Below are 26,813 nucleotides of genomic sequence, written 5' to 3'. Positions count from 1 at the left end.
TCTGCGACCACATGGACCGTAGCCTGCTGATGGTCCCATCCTTGTCAAACTTTGATTACGTTTCAGAGGTTTATTTTTGAGTTCTGTCACTGCCTCACCTCACCTGCACGGTTCCCAGTCCCTGGGAGGGCTCCGTACGCATCTGTCTGCACATCTTGGTGTCAGAGTCGCCAGGGGAACAGTCAAGCACAGAAGGGACTCAGGCAGGATCGCCTTCAGCAGGGGCTGTGGGTCCCCTGTGGTTGGTGGGTGTCTGCCAGTTGGCAGGGCAGTTCACCTCCACACCCCCTCCTGCCTCAGTGAGAGGACCCTCATCCTCTGCCCCCAGAGGAGGAGGGCCACATGCTTCAGGCACACGTTTTAAGCAGAGAAAACACTGAGCCTGATAAGATTCTGCAGGTGCCCTCATGGGTCCTGTGGATGCCTCAGCCGTTGGCAAGGAGGTATTGCCGCCACAGGCGCCGTCTCGGGCTGCCGAGTGGTGGTTGCCAGCCTGCTTTCCCCAGCACTCTGCCCCAGTTCCCGTCAGTTTATGGCAAGAGACCCTTCTCCAGCGGTTTTAGAGTCCTGAGCTAAAATAAAACTGAGGGCCTTTCTTGGCGCGGTGTTCCGGGCAGGCCACAAGGTGGCGCCAGAGTCCGGCAAGTGAGGGCAGGAGGCCAGAGACGATCTGGACCGGGTTTACGTTGATAACATCTAAGGGGCCAAGTGCCTGAGATGCCGGGCGGTTTCTCTCCTGGGAATTCTGCAGCATGTGAGGTAGTGAAGCGTGTGTTTTGTGTTCTTCTGGGAGAAGTGCCCTCCGGGGCTCTGGTTGTGACCAAACCCAGATGGGGCGCCTTCAGCGGCTCCCGGTCTTGCCAGCCCTTTCACCATCCCAGCTTCCCAGGAAGAGGGCGGGTTTACCGCTTGGGCTCCCTTTGTCCCCGCGCATTGTGCAGAGACCAGCCCCAGCTCCTAGGATACAAGCCCCGCCGGCATTTGTCTAGAGAAGGCATCCTTTCACGCTGTGGGTCTCAGCCCTGGCCTCTGCCTCCCAGCCACTTGGGGTCCTCTGTAAAAATTCACTCCGAGGTGGCCAGGGCTGAGTCCCGAGATTCTGTGTGAGTTGGCTTGAGGCATCGCTGTGTGCTGGAGCCCTCGGGTGCCCAGGGCCCACCACTGCCCTGCTGAGGTCAGCCCACAGCTTGGGTGAGCTGGTTCTGGCCACACTAGGTAAATGGGGAGTGGGGTGGGCAGGAGGGCTGGTCAACCCAGGAACGAGTCCCCGGGTGGGCTCACGCTTTCTGCAGTGCCGCTTCTCTGGAGGCCCCTGGTCTGCTGGGTGCAGACTGGCCAAGCAGGTTTGTGTTCAGGATGCACCCCGAGGCTGTGGTGATGGCCTGAGGGCCAGCTTCTGCTGTCAGCACCAAGGGTGGGGTGCAGGCCCCCCTTCCGCCGCCCGCCCCCGCTCTGGGCCCAGCCCCCGCTCAGGACAGGTGGGCTCACTCCCTGCCACTCACAGGGAGGCAGACCCCTCCCCCACCCCTCTCCCCTACGGCACTTGGAGTTCACAGTTGCGACTCTAATCTTCTACAGGAACAGCAAATCCTCCTAACTTCCGGGTCAGGGAGGCCAGGAGCAGCAGCTGCAGCCCGGGGAGGGGGGGACCGTGTCTGTGGCACCAGGCAGTGCCTATCCCGGAGGTCCCGGCCTGTGAGGTCACGCTGCTGAGTGCCAAGGGCCCTCCAAAATCGCTCCAGGTGTCCGCCTTCCTCAGCGGCCAGCATGGCTGGTTCAAGACCAGATCCCTTGCCAGGGTCCATGGGGCCGTACTGGCCCACCTTGCCAGCTTCTTTCTCTCTCTTTTTTAAAAAAAACTATAAAGCAAGGCTAGCTGAGATGCAATTTACAGTGAAATTCACCCTTCTTGGTATCCAGTTCTGTGTTTTGTACCGCTATGGAACCACCACTGCAGTCCAGAGAAAAGATTCTCAGCCCCCCGACCCCAGTTCCCTCTTGCACCCCAGTCCTTGGCAGCAGCCATGGGAGTTTTCCAGCATCTCTTTGTCACTCCCCTGGTTGAGTTTGGACTCACTGATTGATCCCTCTGTGCCCTGCGGTCCTTGGGCCCTGATCTCACCATGTACTGTCCCCGTGCTCAGAGTCCAGCCTTCTTCCCAGGATGCCCTGAGTTAACTCCTTCACATCCTTCAGCTCTCACCTCCTGTCATTTTTCAGGAAATGTCCTCGCACCCCAGATTTAGTCCCATTTTACAAACCAATGCTGGGCTCTGGAGGGCACTTGGGGGTGGGGTGGGGTTTGTAATTAATCACTGTGTGGCATAAAGGCTGCCTCCCCTCACGTTTAAACCAGACCCCATGCAGGCAGGAATGTGTGTTTTGCTCATCAGTGTATCCCCTAGAGCAGAGAAGGTGCTCAAAGTTTGTTGAATTAATGAAAGGAAATCCCAATGACGGGAACGGTGCTCCCCAGCGTCGAAGATGGATGGCTGCAGTTCTGGGAACCTTGGCCAGGACTGTGACCTGGAGGAGAGAGAAGTCTCAACTACTAAACAGGGCTCCGTCTCCCAGTCCTGGATCTCTAATAAGGGAAGGGGTGTGTACTGTACTCCCCTAGCAGTCAGTGCGGGTCACCCATGGAGTTTCACCTTCATCCACTGGTTCCCCAAGCCAGAAACCTAGAGGTCTCCCCACCTCAAACACCTCACCCCCACCCCACACTACCACTGATCAGACTGCCAGCAACTCAAGCCTGATCTCAGGACCCCCCCTTCACTCCCCTACTTCACTGACCTCAGACAGCCTTGGACCCTGTCCCAAGACTTACCCTCTCCTTCTGGCCCCGTGCATCCTGCAATCACAGAACGCTGTTTGGGTCCTGGGACCGCAGCCCATTTCTGCCTGCGAGGCTCTGTTGGACCTGGGACTGCACACCCCCACCCACCCCCAGCCCCACCCCGGCATCCTGATGCTCTGACCCTGCTCTGCCTTCCTCCAGAGCACCGCTGAGCTAGCGCCTGTCCTTCTGTGGGCACCGCTACCACCTGCTGCTAAACCACAATCCCCGCCCAGCCAGACTTTCCATCAGCTTTTGTTCTCCGACAGAACAACGTCTGGCACCTAGTAGGCCCTTGGTTAATTTGTGTCTCCCTGGGAGGTCTAGCCCATCCTGGCGCTCCCAGGCTCCCTCCCCTCCCCCAGGCTCCAGGTTCTCTCCCCCGGGAGGTCAGGGCCCTCCAACTAGCTCCTTCTTTCAGCTGGGACCCGTTAATCATTTGGGCAGATGACCTGGGCGCTCCCAGGGCAAGACCATGTTTACAGAGTGGACGCTCAATCCCGGATGAGAGTGAATTTAGAACTAGTGACCCAGGGACTGGGTCCCTTCAGTCCAGTCCGCAATCTGTCAGTTCATGCTAAGTCACTTCAGTCGTGTCCAACTCTTTGGGACCCCATGGACTGTAGCCCGCCAGGCTCCTCTGTCCATGGGATTTTCCAGGCAAGAATACTGGAGTGGGTACCATTTCCTTCTCCAGGGGATCCTCCCGACCCAGGGATCGAACCTACTTCTGTGTGCCTCCTGCATTGGCAGACAGGTTTACCACTAGCGCCACCTCTACCCTCTAAAAGCGCCAGTAACGGTCAGCCTCGCCTTTCTCACGCCATGACTGCCGGTGCATTCAGACAGTCTATATACTTGATTTGATGATGTGACCAAAACCCTAGGGACCCAGTTCAGTCCAGTTGCTCAGTCGTGTCCGACTCTTTGCGACCCCATGGACTGCAGCATGTGAAACCCTGTCCATCACCAACTGCCAGAGCTTGCTCAAACTCATGTCCATAGAGTCGGTGATGCCATCCAACCATCTCATCCTCAGTCATCCCCTTCTCCTTCTGCCTTCAATCTTTCCCAGCATCAGGGTCTTTTCCAATGAGTCAGTTCTTCCCATCAGGTGGCCAAAGTATTGAAGTTTCAGCTTCAGCATCAGCCCTTCCAATGAATATTCAGGACTGATCTTTAGGATGGACTGGTTGAATCTCCTTGCAGTCCAAGGGACTCTCAAGAGTCTTCTCCAACATCACAGTTCAAAAGCATCAATTCTTCAGCGCTCAGCTTTCTTTATAGTCCCAACTCTCACATCCATACATGACTCCTGGAAAAACCGTAGCTTTAACTAGACAGACCTTTGTTGGCAAAGTAATGTCTCTGCTTTTTAATATGCTGTCTAGCTTGGTCATAGCTTTTCTTTCAAGGAGCAAGCGGGGACCCAGAGACTGTTGTTAAGAGACAGATTCAGAAGCCTTCTGGGGGCTGTTTTCGTTTCTTCCACCTCTTTCTCCCACACTTGGGCCAGGACAAATTCCAGATCAAAGAGATGCTTCGGGTTCTGGGGCGTGACCCCTGGTGGCCCCAGGGTGAGCCCGGGGCAAGGGGCCGCCCTGGAAGGGGTGGGGTGGGCCCGCGCTCGGGGGGGCGGGGCCTTATCCTCGGCTGGGCGGGGCCGGGCGGGGCGGGCGCGCGTCCCGAACCGACCGGCAGGCGGGCGCACTCGGGCTGAGCCATGCCGGCGGCGCGCGTGGAGTACATCGCGCCCTGGTGGGTGGTGTGGCTGCACAGCGTCCCGCACCTCGGCCTGCGCTTGCAGCCGGTGGACAGCACCTTCAGGCCCCGCGATGAGAGTTACCAGGAGGTGAGTCCGCGACCCGGCGCCCCAAGTCCCCGCACCGCCCTTTCCCGCCTCCCAGCGCGCCTCGCTCCGCGCGCCTCCAGACCCCACACCCCACCCACCCCACACTCTCTCCGCAGCCTCTTCCCGCGTCGCCCTTTCCCCCGCGGGTCCTTGGCCCACAGCCCTCCCGTCTGGGAACTTCACGGGCCTGGACAACTGGAAAGATGGGAGTTAAGCCGGTCAACGGCACGGGGGGAAGGGCGCTTCCTGCGGGGCGGGGGTTGGGGCTGAGCGCCCAGGGAGAGGGCAGCGCCGCTCAGGGGTCGGGGCTGGGGGTGCATTGGTACCTGAACCCGGTGATTCTCGCGCGCCAGCTGCGGGGGGCGGGGGCGGGACGGCGGGGCGCTCCCCGGGGTTTCTCTCCTCCTGCGGGTAACCAGACGCGCTCTCGCTTTCCGGGTCTGTGCGACCTGGGGGAAGTTTGGGCAGAAACTAACTGGAGTCTGCGGGTTCGTCCCCGCGGCAGCCCTCCTCCCCAGCCCCTTCCAGCCCCTCCGCCGGGGCCCCTCTTGGAAGGCGACAGACCCAGAGGAGAGGGGCGTGGACCCGCAGCCTCATGTGGATAAGCGGGGGAAAGAAAGTGCCCCCTCCCCAGCACCCCCAACCCCTCCTCTGTACAGACACACCTTCTGAGCCCTGGATTTCTGGGGTCTGGGCGGCTTGGCCAGCCTCTTACCCCATCCCCGCAACTCTGCCCTCGTCCCGCTCTGCTGGCTCTTCCCTCCCCGGTTTCTGCACCCCTAGGGGGAAGGGGGTGCTCCCCTAGGCTTCCCCGCCCAGACCGAGTGCAGAATCTCCCAGCCTGGTCAGGTCTGGCCCAGCCCAGTTCAGCCCCCGAGGCCAGGCTGAGTCAGTTTTCTGTCGGGTCAGAGAATCCGCGGCTGGGAAACCCAAGATGGGGCCCGTTTGTTTAGACCTGTGCGCCAATCTGGGGACTTTGACCCCCGGCGGGCAGTTTCTCCACAATGTACGCGTGTGGGGCGGGTCTGGGCGGAGCCGGGCCGCGGAGGTCAAGCTGGCAGTCTACTGTTCGCCTCTCCCCCACCAGGACTTTCTCCTGCAGGGTCCCGGGGATCCTGGTCCAGTGGGGTGTGCAGGGCACCGCTGACGGGGGAGTCTAATAATAACCTCTAGCGTCCTGTCACCCTGGGCCCCAGGCCGATGGTGGCTGCCCTTCCAGAAGCGGGAGTGAACCCGGCCCCCCTTCCTGCTGCTGGACGGGGAGCAGTCGGCCAGTTTGGCTTCCCCAGCTTGCACCCTTCCTGGTCTGCGCGCCCCCCTCCCACCCCCTCCCTGAACCCTGCCTGGGGAAGGCCCCTGGCTCCCTGAGAATGTGGTCGCCTGGGGAGAACTCCAGGGAATCTTCCGCTCCCAGTGAATGCATGAAAAGAGGCGGATATGATTTCAGAGACAGCTGTGTTGCTTGCAGATTGTGTGTGTCTGTATGTGTGTGTCTGTGTGTGTGTCTTTATGTGTGTGTGTGTGTTTGACCCCACATCTGCTTGTCCCAAACCCCGCGCCCCAGATCCTGCCCTGGGGTCTCCCACCATAGCTTTCTCCTTTCCCCTGGAGGAAAAGTAAGCTTCTGCCTGGGTGGAGACGACCTTCAGGTGTGGGGAGGGGGCTGGACGGGACAGACAGCTGCTGTCTGGCTGTCCTGGTGGGCCTGAGCCTGCCCCACCCCGCTTGGTCCCCTGGAGAGGCGACACCCAAGCCAAAGGGACCGACTCACAGTCCCTGTCCCTCTCCTCCCCGTGTCAGACCCTGGCACTCCAAGGGGCATCCCCTTCCCCCGGCCTCACCCCCACCTTCCTCGCCCTGCTCGGGCAGCCAGAGGGCCCTGCCTGGGATCCGAGAGCGGTGGGGCTGGACAGGACTGGACGGGAAGTCTGGCTCTGGGTGTTTATTTCCGCCGGCTCCCGTTCTGGTAAGTTCCCCTGGTGTCTGACCACAAGTCTCTTCTGGAAGTCCCCTTCCTCCTGAGCAGCAGTCACTGCCCACGTCATTTAGCACCATCGATTGGGCACCTCCTGCTGTCGATCACTCAGCGCTCAGCAGACTCCTGATCCCTGTGCCAGACGTGGGGTCACGTTCTAACCGTGCCGCCAAGGCCTCCGGGGCTCAGCAGCTGCGTAGCTGGGAGGGGGCTGTGCGTTGGAATCCACAGTTTTGCCCCTTACTGTGTGACCACGCAGGTGTCTGTACTTCCCAGAGCCTCCCTTCCCTCTTCTGCAAGTAGTAAATAAGCTGTCCTTTGAAACATGGTTAGTACCTAGAGGGTTCCCTCGCACGTGGTGGACCCAGTGACGCAAATCATTACGGACTGGCCTTGATGTTCAACAGCGTGTCCAAGTACAGTGACGCGTGGAGGATGCAGACAAGGATCCTCTGCTGTCACGATCAGGAAGGCCTGAAAGACACGTGCAAAGGGGGCTGCCGCTCATGCCCCGGAGGGCCAAGTGAAGAGTACCGGCTTGTGGTACAGCGTGTGTGTGTACTCACGTGTGGGCACCCACACACGTGTGTACACACCAAGGAGTAAGTGGAGCTGGGAGCAGGCAGTCAAGATGAAGGACAGCTCGGGGGAGGAGGCCGGCTGTGCTGAGGATCTGGACGAGCAGATCGCCTGGTGACGACCCGGACATCCTGAGCAAAGTCAGCCCCAGAACTTCCTTGAGGAAGCAGGTCCCCCCGACCCCACTCACTTTTTGGGGTCTTGGGAGCTGCCATGGAAGCCCGCTGGTGGGTTGATCTTTCTACCCCTCCCTGCCAGTGGACCAGAGCCTGAATCCTCACCCAGATCGCCTGGGCCCCATCCACCAGGCTCCTGGGGAGGTGGCAAGCCCCAGGCCGAAGGGGCACCCCCGCCCGGCTGGGCCTCCAGCTCCAGGTGGGGAAGCTGCCGAGACCCTCCTCACCGGGTGAGACGGCGTGGGGATGGAGCAGATCCCGGCGTCAAAGAGCTAGTCAAAGGACCTCATAGTCGTTTAGTGGGTATAAAGCCTGTGGCCGGTGCCGGGTGCTTCGTAAGTTGCCACAAGCCCCGCTTGGCATAGAGGAGGCCCCCGCCGGCCAGGTGTCGCATGGGCAGAGTTGGGGAAAGGGCCCTGACACTGCCCCCAGCTGTGTCTCCCCAAACCAGCCACCCCGGTTTCCCCCTTCAGCGGCCCCTTCACCATCCATCCCAGAGAGATGGGAGAGCAGACACTGAGGACCCGGCGCCTTTGCGAGGCTCACTGCGCCCCTGCCGCCCAGCAGGACCCCCTGCCTGCTCCCTCTCCCACCTCTGCTCTCCCGCTTCCGCTGGCTGGCCATTGTCCAGGGACTTACGTGAGGAAGCAGAGGAGACATTCTTCACTTTTTACACGTATCTCCACGTGTTAACTCTGGGCAGTCCTGTTCATAGGCTCCGCAGAGTCTCACACACTCCCAGGGGAGGGTTGGATCCAGAGCTGTGGGGCTTCCCCAACTTGGGGGCCTTTCTCAGGAGGAAAGACCTCCTGAGCCCTCTCCGCCCCACCCCCCCCACAGTATTTGAGAGGAGCCAAAGGATGTGGAAGCCCCATTCATCCAGCGTGAACCTTGAGTCATGGTCAGCAGACACTCACGCTGCCCCCACCAGCCCAGGAGGTGGGGGAGCTTAACCCTTTCCAGTCAGGGCCTCGCCCTGCAGCTCCCCGCCCTCTGGCCTCACCCCTGGGCTGGCACACTCTTCATCTCCTGGGGTCTCGAGGTGAGGGGTGCTCGGGATGTTGCCCCCTCCCTCCCCCGCCCAAGTGCAGAAGCCCCTGGGGGCTCAGCTGCCACCTCGGCCTTCCCAGAAGGCCCGTCGGTCACTGCTGCCCCCAGCTGGGGTCCTGGGTTCGTGCTCTGGTTTCTCGTTACAAAGTGACAAACCAGAAGGAGTGGTTGCTTGGATGATAGGGCGAGGCCTGAGCCCTGATGCGGGGGCCGTGGGCTGGCTGTTGGGCAGCTCAGGGAGGTGGTGGCCACAGGGGCTGGGAACCTGTCCTTTCTTGGCTCCCTCAGCGCAGGAGGGCGTGTGAGTCGACTTCCTGGCTTCCTGCAGACAGGACATCCTCCCTGTAACACCCGGAGGTGTGTAACAGAGACCTGCAGAGTCTGTTAGGAGCAGAACTGTTGTCTGTTAAAGGGTGGCAGGTGATGGGGGGAGAAGGTTCTGCAGGCTTCTCTTCCCTCCCTCCTTCAGCCCCTCCTGCCTCCAACCTTAACTCTAACCCTGGGCTTCCCAGGTGGCTCAGCAATAAAGAACCTGCCTGCCAATGCAGGAGACTCGGCTTTGATCCCCGGGACGGGAAGATCCCCTGGAGAAGGAAACGGCACCCCACTCCAGTATTCTTGCCTGGGAAATCCCAGGGACAGGGGAGCCTGGTGGGCCACAGTCCATACGGTCGCAAAGAGTCGGACATGACTGAGTTGCTAAACAGCCCAAACCCTGATGCTAGCTCCTCTGCGCCTGCCCTTGTGCTCCCAGTGCCGGAAGAAAGTTCTGGAAGAGAGCTGCTAACAAAAGGGCCTCCAAGTTTGGATTTCCCAGGCATGGCCTCCCCGGGCTGGGCCAAAGCAGGAGTAAAAGAATTGAGGCCAGACGCCCAGCTTGGAGAGGCCCCTTGGCCTGAGAATCCCAGGGCCCTGCCCACAGTACGGAGCTTGCAAGAGGTCAGGGGGCCCCAGTGTGTTGTGAGGGGTGAAATGGGGAAGCAAACCCAGGGATAGGGACAGGCTGTGGTTTGGAGACACTCAGGTGGCACCGCCCCAAGTCGTGATTACTTCCCGGAGGTCCTGCTGTGCCGGATGGGGGCCCGTGGTAGAGTCCGTGGGTTTTCCTGTTTGTGGGGAGATCGAGGGTGAGATTGTCTAGGGAAGCTGGGAGGAGGTCTGACTGTTTGCGGGTCTCTGATTTATGCAAAAGGTTTATCCGTTTTGTTTTTTTTTTGTTTTTTTATTTGTTTTTTGTTTGTTTTCTTTAGGAATAACTTATAGAGAAGTGTGTTGTCTTAGTAAGTGTACACTTCAGTACCTGTATGTGCACGTGTGTGAGTGTGGTATGAGACACCACCCCAGGCCACGTATATCCCTGACCCCCCGGGAAGCTCCGTCTCCCTTGATTCCCTCCCAGAGGCAGCTGCGTCTCGGGCCCCTGTCCCTGCAGATGAGCCTCTCCGACTTCGCGTCTTACGTCAGTTAACCCGAACAGCCCCTGCTGTTCCGTGTCCCTCGTTTCTTCTGTGTCGCGTCTGTCACGTCCACCCGATCACTGGCTGTCGCTGCCACTTCCTTTTCACGGCTGCACAGTATTCCATTTTGTGGCTCTAGCACCTGTTAGGTGTCAGATCTCTTGTTGGTCAGCATTTGGGTTGCTTCCGATGCTTGACTCTTACTGCAGTGTTAGGCTGCAGTGAACAGCTGTGGGGGGGCGGCGGGGACACAGGCCCTCCTTTCTGCCAGGGGAAGGAGAAGGGTTGCCGGCTCGAGGGGTTTGCACACTGCATAGCAGTCTGGAACTTGTGACGGGGATCCTGGGCTCTAGCAGAGGGACCCCGGGCCTGCAAGGGGGTGGCCAGGACAAAGCGTGGCATTTACATCCACCCCTCATTCAGGGGACGCTCTGTATATCGGTGCTCTGCTAAGTGAGTCTGAAGGAAAGGGTCCGCTGTCGTAAGCAGTTCGAGAAAGTCTGTGGACACTACTCGGTGCTTCCCAGCCTTGAACGGGATACAGCCCCGCCAGTCATCTCTTGGCGCACTTCTGATTCACTGGGGCCAGGGTGGAGCTGGAGATGGTGCATTCTGCATCTCAGAAGAGGTCAGTGCTGCAGTGTTGGTGAACTCCACTTTGAACAGCAAGGCTCTGAACCTCTGTATTTTCTTGGGCTCCAAAATCACTGCAGATGGTGACTGTAGCCATGAAATTAAAAGACGCTTGCTCCTTTGAAGAAAAGCTATGACCAAGCTAGAGAGCATATTAAAAAGCAGAGACGTTACTTCGCCAACAAAGGTCCATCTAGTCAAAGCTATAGTTTTTCCAGTGGTCATGCATGAATGTGACAGTTGGACTATAAAGAAAGCTGAGCACCGAAGAACCGATGCTTTTGAACTGTGGTGTTGGAAAAGACTCCTGAGAGTCCCTTGGACAGCAAGGAGATCCAATCAGTCCATCCTAAAGGAGATCAGTCCTAAATATTCATTGGAAGGGCTGATGCTGAAGCTGAAACTCCAGTCCTTTGGCCACTGATGTGAAGAACTGACTCATTGAATAGACCCTGATGCTGGGAAAGATTGAAGGTAGGAGGGGACAGCAGAGGATGAGATGGTGGGATGGCATCAGCGACTCAATGGACATGAGTTTGAGCAAACTCCAAGAGTTGGTGATGGACAGGGAGGCCTGGCATGCTGCAGTTCATGGGGTCACAAAAAGTTGGACACGACTGAGCGACTGAACTGAGCTGAAACCCATATCTGTCCTTGACCTTCTTCCCCATGGCCCGGGGCCACAGGGCCTCCAGTGAGCAAGCGGCTTGCCTGGGGGCTTGTGCTGGGGTCCAGCAGTGTCAGTTGCCAGTTGCATCCAGTTCTTCTGCGACCCTGTGGACTGTAGTCCGCCAGGCTTTTCTGTCCATGGAATTCTCCAGGCAAGAATACTGGAGTGTGTAGACATTTCCTCCTCTGGGGGATCTTCCTGACCCTGAGATCGAGCCCCGGTCTCTGCACTGCAGGCGGGTTCTTTACAGTCTGAGCCACCAGGGGCCCGGCAGGGGCGGTCCTTCCCACAGTCTCCCGAGGCCAGCCTCCCGGCTCTGTGCATGGGACAAGCCTAATGGTCCAGGCTCAGGGGCCCCTGCCCCTGCCACCCCAGGAGGACTTCTGCAGGGGGACACATGTATTCAGGTCCACTGGGCCTTCCCAACTGCCTGGAGGAGGAGGGCTCGCCCTCCACGCCGCTGAGTCGGGAGGGTGGCAGGGCAGGTTCCTGGCAGTGTCTGTGATGCATTTACGCCAGGTGGAGGTGAGAGCCACGCTTTGTCACAGCCACCTGTCCCACATCCAAGTGGGCTGTCTCCCCTGTCCACTTCTGGGCTGTCCCCATCACTTTGGCCATTTGTCTGCGATGCTCGGGAGCCTGTCGGTCCAGGTGACCAGCAGAGCAGGTGCCCCTTCTCCCTTTTGAGGCTCCGCCCCTTCCTGCCAAGATGACCTCAGAATGCAGGCCTCAGCCTCCAGGTGTGCGCACGCTCCAGCCTGAGACCTGTCTCCTCCTCAGACCGGAAGGATCCCAGTGTCTCCCCCAATCTGCCCATCTCCTCACCGCGACAGCCCAGACTGGAGCGCTGGAGATTCCCAGCTGGGAGTGACGCGGGGGCACGTGTGCAGCAGGACGAGGCCGTCGGCTCAGGAACCTGACTTAGAGCCAGGTCCAGCCCTGGGGCCATCTGGTGTCCATCTGGCTGAGTCAGGAGACTGGAGGGCAAGGAGTAGGGGGCTCCGGGCCTCCTGGCCGACAGCAGCCCCCTTTGTAGGACCCTGAGGTGTTCGGTGGGCCTGAGACAGCGTCTTCTCCTGTTCAGGATTCTGGGCTTGGCTGCCACCCTTGGCGTCTGGGGGTCGCTGTCCCTTTCGGGGTGCGGTAGAAGGGACCTCCGCAGGCACATTTCCTGACATCTCCCACTCCCCCCGCATGGAGTTAGCCTCTGGTTGGGAAGGGACCCCAACTCCTAAAGCGAGGCTCAGAGGGGGCATACGCCAGGACGTCTGCCCCAGGCCCCCGCTCAGCTTCTGAGACACCCCGCCCAAGCCCCTGCCTCCTCGGGAGGCCTCGGATGCTTCGGTGTGTGGATGTCTTTCTCCTGGTCTCCCTCGGTCATACCAAGCATCGCCCCCAGACCTCAGGGTCTGGGGACAATTCCTTCTTGTCTCTTGAGTGACTCAGAGCATCCATTAGGCAGGGTCTGGTCCTTACCTTTATCCAGGTATGCATGCCCCAGATGGGGGGCCAGCCTCGAGCCACGCCTCCTGCCTCCTCTTGTCTGGGGTCCTCTGCCCCCTCCCACACCTGAGCTCCATCTCCCCCCAACTCCTGGTGCCCGAGGGCAGGGCGCTTTATACAGAGTGGGAGCGTCAGTCCTGGGAGGAGGGCGTCGGATGTACAGCTCAGTCGCGGTTTCCGCAGCCCCGCTGAGCTCGGGGCCCTTCCCCGCACCCCCCGGGACCCAGCGCTGATGCCCGGCCTCTCCCTCCTCAGTCGCTGCTGTTCCTGGGGCTGGTGGCTGCCGTCGGCTTGGGCCTGAACCTCGTCCTCCTCGCGGCCTACCTGGTCTGCGTGTGTTGCTGCCGGCAGGACGACGCGGTGCAGACCAAGCGCCCCAGCTCCTGCTGCGTCACCTGGACGGCCGTGGTGGCTGCGCTCATCTGCTGGTGAGTGTCCGTCTGCTCTGGGCCGGGCGGGGGCACGGAGGTGGGAGGTGGACACAGCGGACGAAAAGTGGCCCTGACCATCTGGGTCTCGCCCCTCAGCCCCTTGACCAGGACACCCCTTCCTCACCTTCCACCTCCAGCCCCACCCCATCATAACAGATCCCAGGTGGCTCATCAGCTGTCTGCCCATGTGGTCGTGCCTGAGCTCCGGGAACCTGGGTGGGAGAGCCTGTCTCTGGGGTGCATGCTGTCCGCTTCCTCGCCAAGCGGTGGGAATCAGATATCCCGGGTGGTTATGGGAAGCTCCCTAGCATCCCAGGCCACCACCCCTGGTGTGAGCCTCTCCAGCCCAGCAGGGAGCTCCCTGGGCAGTTGACCAGTGGCAACTCCGCTCTCTGCATCCCATCCCCTCCCAGCTGCCGCCCTGGATCTGCAATCAGAGTCTGACTCCAGCCCAGATCAATTCCACCTTCTACAAGATCAATAGCTCTTAGCACCCTCAGCCAGGTCTTCTCTGCTCCAATAGTGAGAATCTCTAACTTTGTGTCAGAGTCAAGCTACTGCTCAAGAAGTGACCCCACACACATGGGCCTTGTTTTCTCATGAGTTGTATTTTTCGTGTTTTCTTTCTTTTTTTTTTAAAAAATTTTCATTTATTTATTTGGCTCCACTAGGTTTTAGCTGAGGCATGTGGGGTCTAGTTCCCTGACCAGGGATCGAACCTGGGCCTCCTGCACTGGGAGCACGGAGTCCTAGCTACTGGACCACCAGGGAAGTCCCAGGAGTCGTTTTTCCTTGTTTTTGTATCTACAGAGATTTTCCCCATAGCCTCAGGCCCACCTGAAGCACTCTGGGGGATGGTCCTGCTGGATTTGACCCACTGTCTCCGGACGGGGGAGACAGACGGGGTCCAGTGAGCCTGGGCTGTGAGGATGCCTGGGGGCTCGTCCCCGGCAGCTCACAGCCCCCCAGGGCTGTCTTCTCTCCGTTAGATCACGGTCACCATCTGTCCTGCCCGCAGTGTGGGGCTGCAGGGCGGAGGGATCTGGGGTGAGTGCAGTGGAAGTCAACAGTTCCAGTCTCTGGAGATCAGAGCCAGGTCGGAGTGAGTTGAGGGAGAAAGGCAGGGAAGCGAGTCAACGAGAGCAGGACGAGGAAGGGTCCAGAGTGAGGCTGGGGGGATGAGGAGGGAGCGGTCTTGAGCTCTGACGCCGGGCTAGTGCCATTAAGGGGGTTCAAAGCTGGGTGAACAGTTCTGGGTGAATGCAAAGAGTATCGATTTACGCGCTGGTTCACCAAAGTATAGCGCGGGTGCATGCGTGTGTCAGACCCACGAAGCAGATGGGAACCGTGTTTCAAAGTGCACATTGCAGACCACACTGATAACAATGGGTGCAGCGTGGACCGCCCCCCTTCCCCTCCAGGTGATTGTGCCCTGCGGGCCGTGGACCATTTCCTGAGACACTGAATTAGCAGCCAAGGGCTCCCTGGAAGGAGGATTCCATAACAGCCTCCCAGGGGGTTCCTTCGCAGGTCCTGTCTCTTTCAAAGAAAAAGGATAAGTGTAAACACATGTAGCTTCACCCCCACCCCCGAAACCAGTGTTGCGGATGAAAACTCAAGGAGGCTGTTCGATGACGCTTCGGAGGACCCCCAGTGGTGTGAGTCAGATAAAATACAATCAGTGACAGAAGCAAGATTCGAGATGATTTGCTCAGGCTGGAATGTTGGACCAAAACCAACCAGATGAAATTTCACGGAGATGGATTTAGAGTTCTGCTTTTGGTTAAAACAAAATAAAAGTCAGTACAGCACTAGAGGAAGGAGGAGCACCTGGGCTTCGCAGCGGTCCTTGGGGAGAAATCCAGGGGTGTTTGTGGACCACAGGGTCAGTGGCAGGGAGGCAGGCCCCTGGGGCATTAGCCCCAAGCTCGGAGCTGGAGGGACCGCCTGGGCTTGGGAGCGCCACTCAGAGCACCAACCGACCAGATGAGTTGAACCAGATGTCGACCAGGGTCTGGAGGACACGCTTGACTGGAAGAGTGATGAGGAGGGTGATACAGAGCCCCATTCAGATGTCCAGCAGGTCATCTTGCAGAATTGGAGGCTTGTTCCAGGCTGACCCCGAGGACAGCCAGGAATCAGTGGGTGTGTGGTTTTAAGAAGGGACTTTCTGGATCCCTGGTGTTCCAGTAGTAAAGAATCCTCCTACCGACGCGGGGGACATGGGTTCCATCCCTGATCCAGGGAGATCCCACCTGCTGCAGGGCAGCTATGCCTGTGCGCCACCAGAAAGAGAGGCCCGACATCACAGCAAGGAGTAGGACTTTCTAGAAGCCAGAACTTTTCAGTAGGATGGGCAGCGTTGGAGGGGGTGGGGGGCGGGGAAAGGATAGAGAACGGAGGGGAGTCCCCAACGCTAAGAGGATTTCGGAGAGGCAGGTGTGATTTCACGAGACTTCAGTGGTCCCATAGCCCATGTGTGTCAGAGTCCCCTGGGGAGCCTGAAAGATATGGATTCCTGAGCCCCTCCCTGACTTACTGCCAGCATCAGAATCCCTGGGGCCCAGCCAGCAAAATCTTCCACCCTTGGGAGCCCCAGGATAGAGAACGGGAGTGTTTTCCCTTGGGCTAAACAAAACGTGCTGTAAGACTAGTCGGTCAGGCCAGGGCCCACTGGCCCAGAGCCTTCCCGTCATCGCCTGGCCAGCACACTTGCCAGAAGTTTAAACCACCCCTTCTCCCCTACCCCCAGGAAAGAGTCCCTCAGCTGAAGTCAAACACCCGCTCTAATGGATGCTTAGAGCCTCTTGCATCATAATTGCCAAGACCTAGTGATGCTGGGAAAAACTGAGGGCAGGAGGAGAAGAGGGCAGCAGAGGATGAGATGGTTGGACGGCATCACCAACTCAGTGGATATGAATCTGAGCAAACTGTGGGAGATAGTGAAGGACGGGGAAGCCTGGCGTGCTGCAGTCCATGGGGTTGCAGAGAGTCGGACATGACTTGGCGACTGAACAACACCAGTAAAAGCAACCAAGATGCCCTTCGGGAGGTGAACGGCTAAACTGTTTTCATTCAAACAATGGGTTATTATTCAGCTCTCAAAGAAAAATGAGCTATCAAGCCACGAAAGTCCATGGAGGAACCTTAAATGCGTATGAAAAGGCTGCATACTGTATGATTCCAAGCATATGACGTTTTGGAAAAGGCAGAACTTATGGAAACGGTGAACACGTGAATGGTTGCCAGGGTTTGGGGGTAGGGGAGGATTAGAAGGTAGAGCACAGAGGATTTTGAGGGCCGTGGAACCACCCCGTGTGATGCTATAATGGCAAACACGTGTCCTTATACTTCTGTTCAAACACATGAGACTCTACGGCACCAGGAGTGACCCAAATGCGAACTGCGGACTTGGTGACAGTGGCTTGTCCTCATAGGCTCATCCGTTGTCACAGTCGTTCCGTTCTGGTGGGGGCTGTGGACGTCAGGGAGTCTGTGTGAGTGAGGGGCCGGACCACGGGGACTTCCATATACTTTCCCTTCACGTTCACTGCGCAGTTAAAATGGCACTAAAAAATGGTGTCCTGGAAAAAACCGTCTCCTCCGGGGTCGCCTCTAACTTTGGGGTCTCGCCCACAGCGCTGCGGTGGGCGTGGGTTTCTATGGAAACAGCGAGGCCAACGACGGGGTGTACCAGCTGCTCTATGCCCTGGACAACGCCAACCACACCTTCTCCGGGATCGATGTGCTGGTAAGGTCCTGGCAGCCAGGCGCGGCCCGCGAGGTCAGCCTGGTCCCCACAGACGCCCCGGTCAGATCTGGCCAGCTCGGCTCCAAGGGGGTTGGACGCCCCTTGGGGCTGCCACTTGGTCCCGCCAGGAGCAAACAGGCCATTTCTGCTCCCCAGGCAGGGGTGGGGGTGAGGAACCAAGGAGAAAGGCGGATGGGGCCTGGGGGCGCGGGATCGAATCCTACCCACCTTTAGGAGACCTGTGCCCAAGAGGTTCTTGAATGTAGATCAGCCCCGGCCCCCCGACACACACACAGTGGTTTTTATCTGCTTATTTATTTTTGGCTGCGCTGGGTCTTTGTTGCTGCACGGGCTTTCCTCCAGCTGTTGTGAGTGGGTTTCTCTCTTGCGGTGTCTTCGCTGGTTGCAGAGCATGGACTCCAGGGCCCACGGGCTTCGTTCAGTAGCTACAGCTCCCGGGCCCTGGAGGGCCAGCTCAGTGATTGTGACGCTCCGGCTTACTTGCTCTGCAGCATGTGGGGTCTTCCCGACCCGGGGATCGAGGGACTGCGCGACCGCGTCCCCAGCCTCGGCAGGCGGCCCCGTTCCCACTGAGCCCCCAGGGAAGCCCCCCACGGTGTTTTCTGTGTTCACTCTCAGCGCTGAGTACAGAGCGCCGTGGGTCGGGTCCAGGAGACGTCAAGGGGAAAACGCTTCAAAACCAAGTGCAGAGCCCTCAAGGCCAGCACGGTGCGCTCCGGGCTCTGCTTTCCAGGCGCCGTGACTGCAGCTGGGGGCTCAGGGTGAAGGACATGCTGGAGGAGAGGTGGGATTTTTAGCACAAGGCAGAGGTCCACTTGTGAGCCTCTGGGCGGGGAGGCAGGGTCTTCCGAAAACACAGCCCTTGGCCCCCGTGCTTGTCACGTTCACGCACCAGGTCTCTCCAGCTGATTTCCCAGCAGCCCCCGTGTCCCAGGAGCCAGACTCTGGAGCAGTTTTCAGAAACGCCAGCCGCTCTACATCCACCCTGGGCCAGGTCCCCAGCAGAGGGGTGACCTCAGCCAATGGCCGACTGTGTCCGGCGGCCTGAGCCACACAATCTGACCCCGACTGGAGCGTGTGGACTTCATCCCAGTGCTGCTGGAAGAGGATTCTGGAGGAGGGACTCGACCCCATCACACCCCCCTCCCTTAAGCTCCTCTAAGGCCTTAATCCCCCAGCCCTCCCGGGACAAGCTCCCTTAAAGAGACAGCTGTGCTGGCCCTCGGGTGGGGTGGCTGGCTGCTGGCTGCCCTGGCTTTGGCCTCAGATAAAGTCCTTCTGGGAAGCCAAGGGCCACAGGCCAGACCAGGGGCCCCACTCTCCTGCCCCATTCCTTGTGTCTGCTGGGACCCATCCCTGGGGACCAGGAGCTAGCTGTCTGGACCCTGGGCTGGGGCAGCTGTAACAGGCCAAGAGTGCGGTGGGGTGGAGAAGCTGGCAGGCCGAACGCAGGCTGACCAGCACAGGGGGCCCTAGGCACGCCCTGGCCTGGGGCGGGGCTCACTCCCTGGGGCCCCCACCCTCACTTCTGCCCCGGTGTGGAAGAGGCTTCACCCACCAGCACCAGAACCCCGGGGGGAAGAACTCACCCTCCAAAGGAGAATCTCTGGGGAAGCCCCGGAGCCATGCCCTTCACTGTCTGACCTGTGACCATTGGAAGAATGGCCTGTGGCTCCCCCAGGGACCGAGGAAGAAAGTCCCTGAGCCATCCTGATGGGAAAACTCAAATTCTTCATGTCTTTATTGCCCAGAGATGAGCTGGGACCGGGACCTCCAAGCTGGGCCCCTCGCCCATGCCGAGAGTGCCCCAGGGCCGGGGACACTGCCTGGAGAGGCAGCCCCCTGTGCTGGGCCTCCAGGGCTCGTTTTGCCCTTGGGGTGGGCTCCCAGGACCCCTAGTCCCAAGGCTCCGGGGAGATAGCAGATCTTAGCGGGCCCCCAGATCTGAGAGGTGAAGGCCAAATATCAAATGAGTGATGGCTGATGAGATGATGCCTGTGAAAATGCCTGGTTATCTGCAAAGAACTCTCCAAGTGTTGGTGGGGGAGCTATGCTAATGATGCTATTATTATAATTACTATAATAATATGTATTACTGTTATTACCTTGGAAGAGTGGAAGCTTTGATGGGGGCTGGGGGTGGGGTACTCAGGAGAGACAGGTCAGGCAACTCAGACCTGAGCCAGAGCAAGGTGGGCCCTGCCAGGCTCCCCTTCCTGGAGCAGGAGCCCCAGATGTGCACCCTCCCAGCCTGAGGGAGCCCTGTGCCACGGCTGGCAGCAGGGTCCTGAGTCAGCCGCACATACTGATTTGGGGGGTCAGAAAGGGTCACTAGGGATGCCTTGGGTGGATCCTTTCTCTGGATCCAGTGACCCCATCTGGACCTCACCCAGGGCACCTGGCACGCCTCTAACCCGTTGCTGCTCAGTCACTCAGTCACGTCTGACTCTTTGTGACCCTGTGGACTGCAGCCCACCAGGTTCCTCTGTCCATGGGATTCTTCAGGCAAGAATACTGGAGTGGGTTGACATGCCCTCTTCCAGGGGATCTTCCTGACCCAGGGATCGAACCCTCATCTCGTGGGTATCCTGCATAGCACTTCATTACCATCAGGGAAGCCCACTGGGATCTCAGCTTAAAACTGCAGCCCAGGACTCTACCCCTCTGGGAGCTCAGCTGGCTTGGGTTTGAGCTGGCAGCCAGCCTGTGGGCATGCGTTTGGGTGAAGGAACTGGGCACAGGGAGGTGCTATGGCTGCCCCAGGGTGGGGAGCTGGCACATTTCAGAACCCAGTACTGGAGCCCAGGGGTCTGGTCTCAGCCCTTCCCCTCCAGGCTCTGAGATGCGGGCCCTGCCCCCAGCCTGCCTAGGCTCCACCCCTTCACCTCCTTCTCTGAAAAGGAGCTTCCTCTCAGTCAGAGATTTTCCAACTTGAGCTTGAATCAGAATCCCCTGGAGGGCTTGACAGACACAGATGGCGGGCCCTCCCCCCTCCCCAGACTCTCCGCTGAGAATCTGCATTGAGAATTGGTTCCCAGCTGATGATGCGAGGCCACTGGTCCAGGGTCCGCAGCTGGAGAATGCCTGCTCCATCCTCCAGGGTAACAGCTTCCTCCACCTGCTAGCTTGCCCCTGATTTCGCCCCAACTTGGGGAGCTGAGCCAGCCCCCTTGATCTGAAGAGTGTCTCTTCCCCGTGGGAGCGCCTGTGCCATCTCTGAGTGTCCCCCACCCCTGTCTCCCTTCTGGGAGCTCTGGGATGAACCACTAAGGACTGGGAGCAGAATGGGGAAGGGGCAGATGTAAGTGGGTCAGCGCTGTAATTTTAATTTTTTTCTGTTTTGTTTGGTTTCCTGTGGGAAGACATCAGGAGGAAAAGAAGGCCTGGCAGATGTTTGCTGGCTTGTGTGTGTGTGCGTTGGTTTTTTTTTTTTCCAAGGAGGAATTTAAGAAGTAGAGAAGTGAAACATTTTAGAGCTACGGAAGGGGAAAGAAGTGATCTTACAGGAAAAGTTTACAGAGCATTTTTAACAGCCTTGTGGTCTAAAGTGAGTTAGGCTTCATAGAGGAACATGGAAACATCACGCAGAGCGGGTTTTGCTGCCGGCATTAACGTTTATGAAGACTGCCTTTGGATCAGTGGCTGCAGAGCGCTTGTCCGGTGACCTTACTGAACTGAAAAGGAGCGCTGATCCGGTTGAGGGTCAGCTGCTGGATTTACTAACGCGTGTGCCCGGCATCTCTGCACTTTGGCATCTCGTAGCTGTTAACCAGCTTGTAAGGACCAGGAGCAGGCCAGAAAAGGGAATAAGCTGCTGACGCTGGAAGAAGCAAAATGCAACAAAGGCGGCCATTCTCTTTTGTGGAACCAGGAACTCCCAGCACAGCACAGATGTGAAAGGCCCTGGAGTTGCTGTCCAGCCCCTCTAACGCCCAGAAATAGCGTTTGCTGCCAGGAGTGAGGTCTAATCGTCTCTCCGTGCAGCTCTCACCCTGGGAAGTTTCTAAACATTCTTCTGGGTCCTTTTGTTTTGTTGTTTGTTTTTTTGGCCCCACCGCAGAGCTTGCAGGATCTTAGTTCCCCAATCAGGGGTTGAACCCATGCCCTCAGCAGTGAAAGTGCAGGGCCCTGACCACTGGACCTCCAGGGAATTCCTGCTCTGAGTCATTTTCCTCTTCCTTGCAGACCTGGGGAGCTGAAGGCTGCCTGGACGATTAGCACACACTCCCCGTTTCCAGCCAGTTGTGCTTGTTGGTGAAACGTGACAGTTTCAGAGCCACCAAGCCCTTCCTCCCCTCTTGCCAACACCCAGGCTCAGAGCAGGATTGGGGGGAAGGTGCTTGGAATTCTTTGGCTGGGTCTCAGGGCCCTGCCAGGACCCTATATCTGGGCTGTTGAGAAGCATCTTTCCAATCCTTGTGGTCTTTGTTTGCAAGCCCAGGACAGTCACCGCCATTGACCTTCCTCTCTACTTCTGAGCAGAGAGATGCTTCCTTCAAGGTCTGCTCAACTCCACGCAGGGCAGACGTGGGGGCCCAGGCGGGTGGTGAGCACAGAGAAGGCACCGGTTTCCTCCTCCTGTCACGTGCGTTACCCGGCAGCATCGGATCTGCCTGTATCATTTCAAAGTCCCATTGTTACGAACTCGGGTTCAGGACACTGTGAGCTGTCGCTCGCTGTACAACAAAGCCTTTCTCTTGTGAGATGCTGAGAAAGCCTATTGTGGGAACCAAAGGTCAGGTAGCAACGGAGGGCTTCTTTGGTTTAAACGTTTTATTCCTCACCCTCAACAAGAATTCATCGTCCAAAATGTTTAAACTTGGAAGAGAATCTTCAAGGAAGAAAAATGGCTTCTCTTGTTTCTTTCCCCATCTGGGTCTGTCTTCCTAGGAAGGCACTGGGTCTCGGAGGCCGGGTCCTGGTTAGGACTAGATCGGGCCTGTGCCCCTGATGGAGGGACCCTTGGGCTGGGTGGGTAGGGGAGGCTCTGCCATCCATTCTCCACCTGGACCGCAGCCTCATGACTTCAGGACTGGCGGTGCCTGTGGAGCACTCATTGAAGGCCAAGTTCTTCCCCTCCAGTTTGAATCAGGCCGTGTACCCGCTCCAGCTTCCTCCCCGCCAAGGTCAGACTCTCAAGGTCCGCCCCTCCACAGGTGTCGGGAACCACCCAGAAGATGAAGGTGGACCTGGAGCAGCACCTCGCCCGCCTGGGTGAGATCTTCGCCACCCGGGGCGATTACCTCCAGACGCTGAAGTTCTTACAGCAGACGGCGGGCAGCATCATCGCCCAGATAGCAGGGGTGCCCGTGTGGACGGAGGTCACCGAGGAACTGACCGAACTGGCCAACCAGACCAGCTCTGTGGAGTACTACAGGTAAGGCCCCCGGGAGGGCCACCCCAGCTCCCTTCAGCAGAGTCGGCGTCTTGGGCTCCAGCAGGGAAGTGCCACCGGAAGGGCTCACTAAGCCACTGTCTGAAATCAGAGGACACGAGAGCTTGTGGAGGCAGGGAGTGCAGCCAACCTGTACACGCAGGCACTGAGCCCCCCGGAGGGACGGTGACGAGCCAAGATCTCAGGCTCCACCTGGCCACCCACCCAGCGCATAGCAGGAGCTCTTCCAGGACCAGCATCCTCAGGGCTGAGTGAAGTGCAGCTGGTTCACGGGTTCCTCGCCTTCTAGGATTGAGGGGCCAGGGCTCCTTGCACATGCAGACCCAGCCCCCGAGGAGCGAGGGGTCGGGGAGATGGCAGTGCCTTTGGCAGTGCAGAGCCTTGCCCGATGGCAACTGCTTAGCAAGCTCAGAGATGCCCCCAGCCTCAGAGATGCCCAAAAGCGGAGTGACAGGGGCTGCAGGGACCCACCCCACCTTTGCCATATCAGGTGTGCAGACTCACTCCTGCGTCCTCAGACCTTTGGGGTTTCGTTTACATCTCCCCTGCCTCCCCATCACCCGAACCCCATCCCAGGTGAAGGCGGTGGACACAGGCCAGCTGAGCGGGGATCGGCTGCCCTCCGTCCGCACGGAGGGTCTGGGGAAGGTCACTCTGGGAACAACCAAGAAAGGCGGCGGAGTCCAGATTTAGGGGGCTCCCAGCGGAGGGGTGACGTGCACGCACGGCGTACACATCCTTGTGCATCAGGGCAGAGCGCCTGGCTCAGGGGCGTGGGGGATGCAGGAGCCCTGGGAGCAAACATCTGTCCTTTGGAGGCCCTCGCCCTCCCCAGTTTCTTGCCTCTGCTTCAAGCCACCGGCAGGGGTCACAGTCTCCACCACAACGCTGCACAATTTACTCTGAATTCACTTCCGCTTTCTGAGAAAGCCCCATTCCAGGCTGAGCTAACACTGACCCAGAGAACATGCCCCTGGTGGCCTCTGGACCTCCCCATCCAGGGCTCTCCGTTCCCTGGGGTAAGAGATGGCCAGGCCTTGACCAGAGGGAGCTCAGGAGGCCCCTGGCTCTGGACAGTGCTCTGCGTCCCTCCCCTGCCTGCCCATCCAGCCCCCGCCCTCCCAGACGTCACCCAGATTTTTATTCTCTTGTGTTTTTTTTGGCTCGTGTGTCCCAAGTAACCAAAAGGAAACTGCTGACTCTAAGGACTAGCTGTGACCTCTGACTCCAAACAGTGGCATCTGATTAGTCCCATGACACGAGGGACAGTCACTGCCTGAGCCTCCAAAACCTTTTTATTGTGGAAAGTGGTGTCCGTTTCGACCCTGCCGCTCTCCCTGAATGGACCTAGCCTGGTCCGTGTGAGCACTGCACTGCGTGTGTGCTCCGTCGTGTCCGACTCTTTGCCACCCCATGGCCTATAGCCCGCCAGGCTTCTCTCTCCATGGAGTTTCCCAGGCAAGAATCCTGGAGTGGGGTGCCATTTCCTTCTCCAGGGAATCTTCCCGACCTAGAGATCGAACCCGGGTCCCCTGCTTGGCAGGCAGATTCTTTACCACTGTATCACCGGGGCAGCCCTGAAAGGAACCAGGCTCCCTTGGAAAAATGTCTGACTCCAGGTTTGGGTAGGGACTGTACCTGATGAGTCTGGACCAAACTCTCATACCAGAAAGTACAATTAAGACCAAAAAAAGTCATCCAGAAGGGACTCACACAGGCTCTTGCCTCTCCTGCATTGGCAGGTGGATTCTTTATCACTGAGAAGAAGTATACCTTGGAAGCCTTGTATACTGAAGGGCTTAATTTGGGCATTTTGAGAATGACCTTGGTAAAATAAGCCAGAACATAAGCATCAAAAGGGCTTACTTTTTCAGATGATTTTGTAAACCTTGGGATAAGGTGGTGACAGCTGTACAGTGTCTGTCTCAGTGAGGGTGATAGAGAGGGCCTCCTGGAACCCCGTCCCCAAATTCTTCCCCTCGCTCAGGGCTGCTTCACGGTGGGCACCTGTGGCTCCGGAGCGCTGCTGACGTTCTGTCCCTTCCCCTCATCTGCCATTTGTTTCCTCCTCTCGAATGAGCCGCCCTGGCACAAAAGCCTCGTTTTATTCTTCATGAGCTCACCAGCCCCAGGGCCCGGGTCTCCTTGGGACCAGCCTCCCCACCTTTGCTTTCCGGATGGTGCTGGAGCCCAGCCACTCAGCTGAGCAAATTCTTCTTAATACTTTTATACAAGTCCCGGCTACGTGTTAGAGGCAATTAAAAGCCCAGAGACTGCTCTCCAGAGGTTTCCAAAGGGTGTAACAGAGCCAGCGCATCCACGGCGGATGTGGGAGGAGCCGTGGCCGCAGGGGCCCGTGTGGCTCCTGGGAGAGCCGAGTTCTTGCTTAGAAACTCATCCCCATGTCAGCAGCCAGCTCCTCTAGGGAAGCGCATCCGCCTTGCAGAGCTGTTTCCAGGAAACTTTTATAACGCGAGGAGGCGGGGATGCCGAGCAGGCTGAAACATAATCTTAGAGCTTCATGATCGTGGAGCTTTGACTCGGTCCTACCTCGATTTCCTGTCAGTGTGCCGAGTAGGAGAGAGAAGGGCAACAAGAAAACTTCAGCTGTGAGATGGGAAGCCAGGATTTTGAGGGGCTCCAAGTGGCTGGCCCTATCTCTTGTGGGAAGACTCGGAGAGTCTGGAATCCCTGGGCCAGCCTCTTTTCCCCCTGACCTTGGTTTTCCAATCTGTAGAATGGGATTCCAGCGCTCGATGGCCCCAAGGTTCTTTTTATCTATTTAATTTTTGCCTGCACTGGGTCTTCCTTGCTGGGCTTGGACTTTCCTCTCTTTGTGAAGAATGGGAGCTACTCTTCATTGCGGGGCGCCATCGTTAAAGATGCGGGCCTCTTAGCTCTCTTAGATCTGTGGCTATGATCCATCATAGCTACAATCCGTGGCATAGATCCGTCAGACCTCGCCTGGGCTGACTCTGTGTGTGCCTTCTAGAAGCAACAGGAACCAGGGTCCAAATACATGCCTCCCAGAGATGGTTTAGACCTGCTCTGTCCATGGCGTGGCCACTGGTTACGAGTGGCTGTTGGAACAAAGGCTATGAGGAGCTTCCCTGGCGTCCAGTGGTTCGGACTCCACGTTTGCTGCAGGGAGTGCGGGTTCAATCCCTGGTTGAGGAAGATCCCGCATGGCCCACAGCCAAAAAAAAGGAAACGAGAGGTTAGGTACATGTATGTGTATATATGAATTACTTTACTGTACACCAGAAACTGTCACATCATTGTAAATCAGCTACACTCCCATATAAAGTACAAGTTAAATTAAAAAAATAAGATAAAAGATATATATTGTACAACATGAGGAGTATAGCCAATATTTTTATAGTAACTATAGATGGAGTATAAGCTTTAAAAATTGTGAGTCATATGTTGTACCCTGGAGAAGGAATAGGCTACCCACTCCAGTATTTTAGGGCTTCCCTTGTGGCTCAGCTGGTAAAGAATCCATCTGCAATGTGGGAGACCTGGGTTCAATCCCTGGGTTGGGAAGATCCCCTGGAGAAGGGAACAGCTACCCACTCCAGTATTCTGGCCTGGAGAACTCCATGGACTGAATAGTCCATGGGATCGCAAAGAGTCAGACGCGACTGAGCGACTTTCAAAAAAATAAATACATAGTATACCTGTAACTTACGTAATATTGTATAGCAACTATACTTCAATTCTGAAAAAAAGAAGAAAAAGTAAATGAAAGGAGAAATTCGTTTCCTCGGTTGTATCGGCCACGTTCTCAGCCACACACAGGCAGCCACAGAGAGTGGTCAGTATGTAGGTGGTCCGTGTCCATCACTGCAGAAAGTTCTAGGAGACAGTGCTGGTTCAGACACTCAGCCGGGGGAGGGAGGGTGACTCCTTTGTCCAAGCACAGGCCGGGATGCAGCCTCCGGAGCCCCAAGGGCTGTCCACCACGCACACTGGCTTCGTGCTGTCCGGGGCAGGGCTGGCCCCCGGGCTCATCAGCTTAGCCGCCGGCTCCGGGCAGTTTGTCCTGTGAACAGTCCAACGGGCCAGGGGCCCCGGTGGGCAGCTCTTCCCTGACTGCCCCTCCCGCCCCGCCCAGGTGGCTCTCCTACCTCCTGCTGTTCGTCTTGGACCTGGCCCTCTGCCTCCTGGCCTGCCTGGGTCTGGCCAAGCGCTCCAGGTGCCTCCTGGCCTCGTGAGTAGCCTGCCTCTGGGTCTGGGGGAAGAGCTGGCCAAGCGTGGGGAGTGACGGTGCCGCCGTCCAGAGGGATGAGGGCCTGGGGGGCCGGGGGCGTGTGGGCAGCAGGGGCAGCCTGATGCCGCCTCCCTCCCCCCTTCTCAGCACCCGGCCCGGGGCCGGGTGGGGGCGGCAGCCACCATCCTGCCGTCTGGACACCAAGCCAGGGGTGGGCTTTCCCCGCTCCCAGCCCTTGCTTGCCTCCGGGGCCTGACTGTCCCGCAGC

The 26,813-nt window shown here is 58.2% G+C and overlaps 1 protein-coding gene and 1 long non-coding RNA gene across 4 annotated transcripts in view; one reads left to right on the top strand and one right to left on the bottom strand.

The window, feature by feature from the left end:
* Positions 1–1,873: 1,873 nt before the first annotated feature.
* LOC113878071 lies at positions 1,874–8,605 on the bottom strand. Of its 3 annotated transcripts, none has more exons than XR_003506896.1 (4): positions 8,061–8,605; positions 6,539–7,140; positions 5,018–5,140; positions 1,874–2,526 (listed from the first exon to the last, which is right to left on the bottom strand). It is a non-coding gene; the product is annotated as an uncharacterized LOC113878071 (long non-coding RNA). The 3 variants fall into 3 exon arrangements; XR_003506897.1 differs by having other exon boundaries at positions 7,003–7,140; XR_003506895.1 differs by lacking the exons at positions 6,539–7,140; positions 8,061–8,605 and adding an exon at positions 5,357–5,965.
* TTYH2 (tweety family member 2) overlaps positions 4,525–26,813 on the top strand; it is a 35,699-nt gene continuing 13,410 nt past the window's right edge. Inside the window, exons 1-5 of the mRNA XM_027518881.1 lie at positions 4,525–4,691; positions 12,990–13,162; positions 16,805–16,916; positions 22,094–22,314; positions 26,450–26,545. Of these exons, the coding sequence (XP_027374682.1) occupies positions 4,563–4,691; positions 12,990–13,162; positions 16,805–16,916; positions 22,094–22,314; positions 26,450–26,545 (731 nt within the window). The 5' untranslated portion in view covers positions 4,525–4,562. The remainder of the gene's footprint in view (positions 4,692–12,989; positions 13,163–16,804; positions 16,917–22,093; positions 22,315–26,449; positions 26,546–26,813) is intronic.

Source organism: Bos indicus x Bos taurus, chromosome 19 (assembly GCF_003369695.1).
Source record: "Bos indicus x Bos taurus breed Angus x Brahman F1 hybrid chromosome 19, Bos_hybrid_MaternalHap_v2.0, whole genome shotgun sequence".
NCBI lineage: Eukaryota > Metazoa > Chordata > Mammalia > Artiodactyla > Bovidae > Bos > Bos indicus x Bos taurus.
This window is presented reverse-complemented; position numbering and strand designations above follow the sequence as displayed.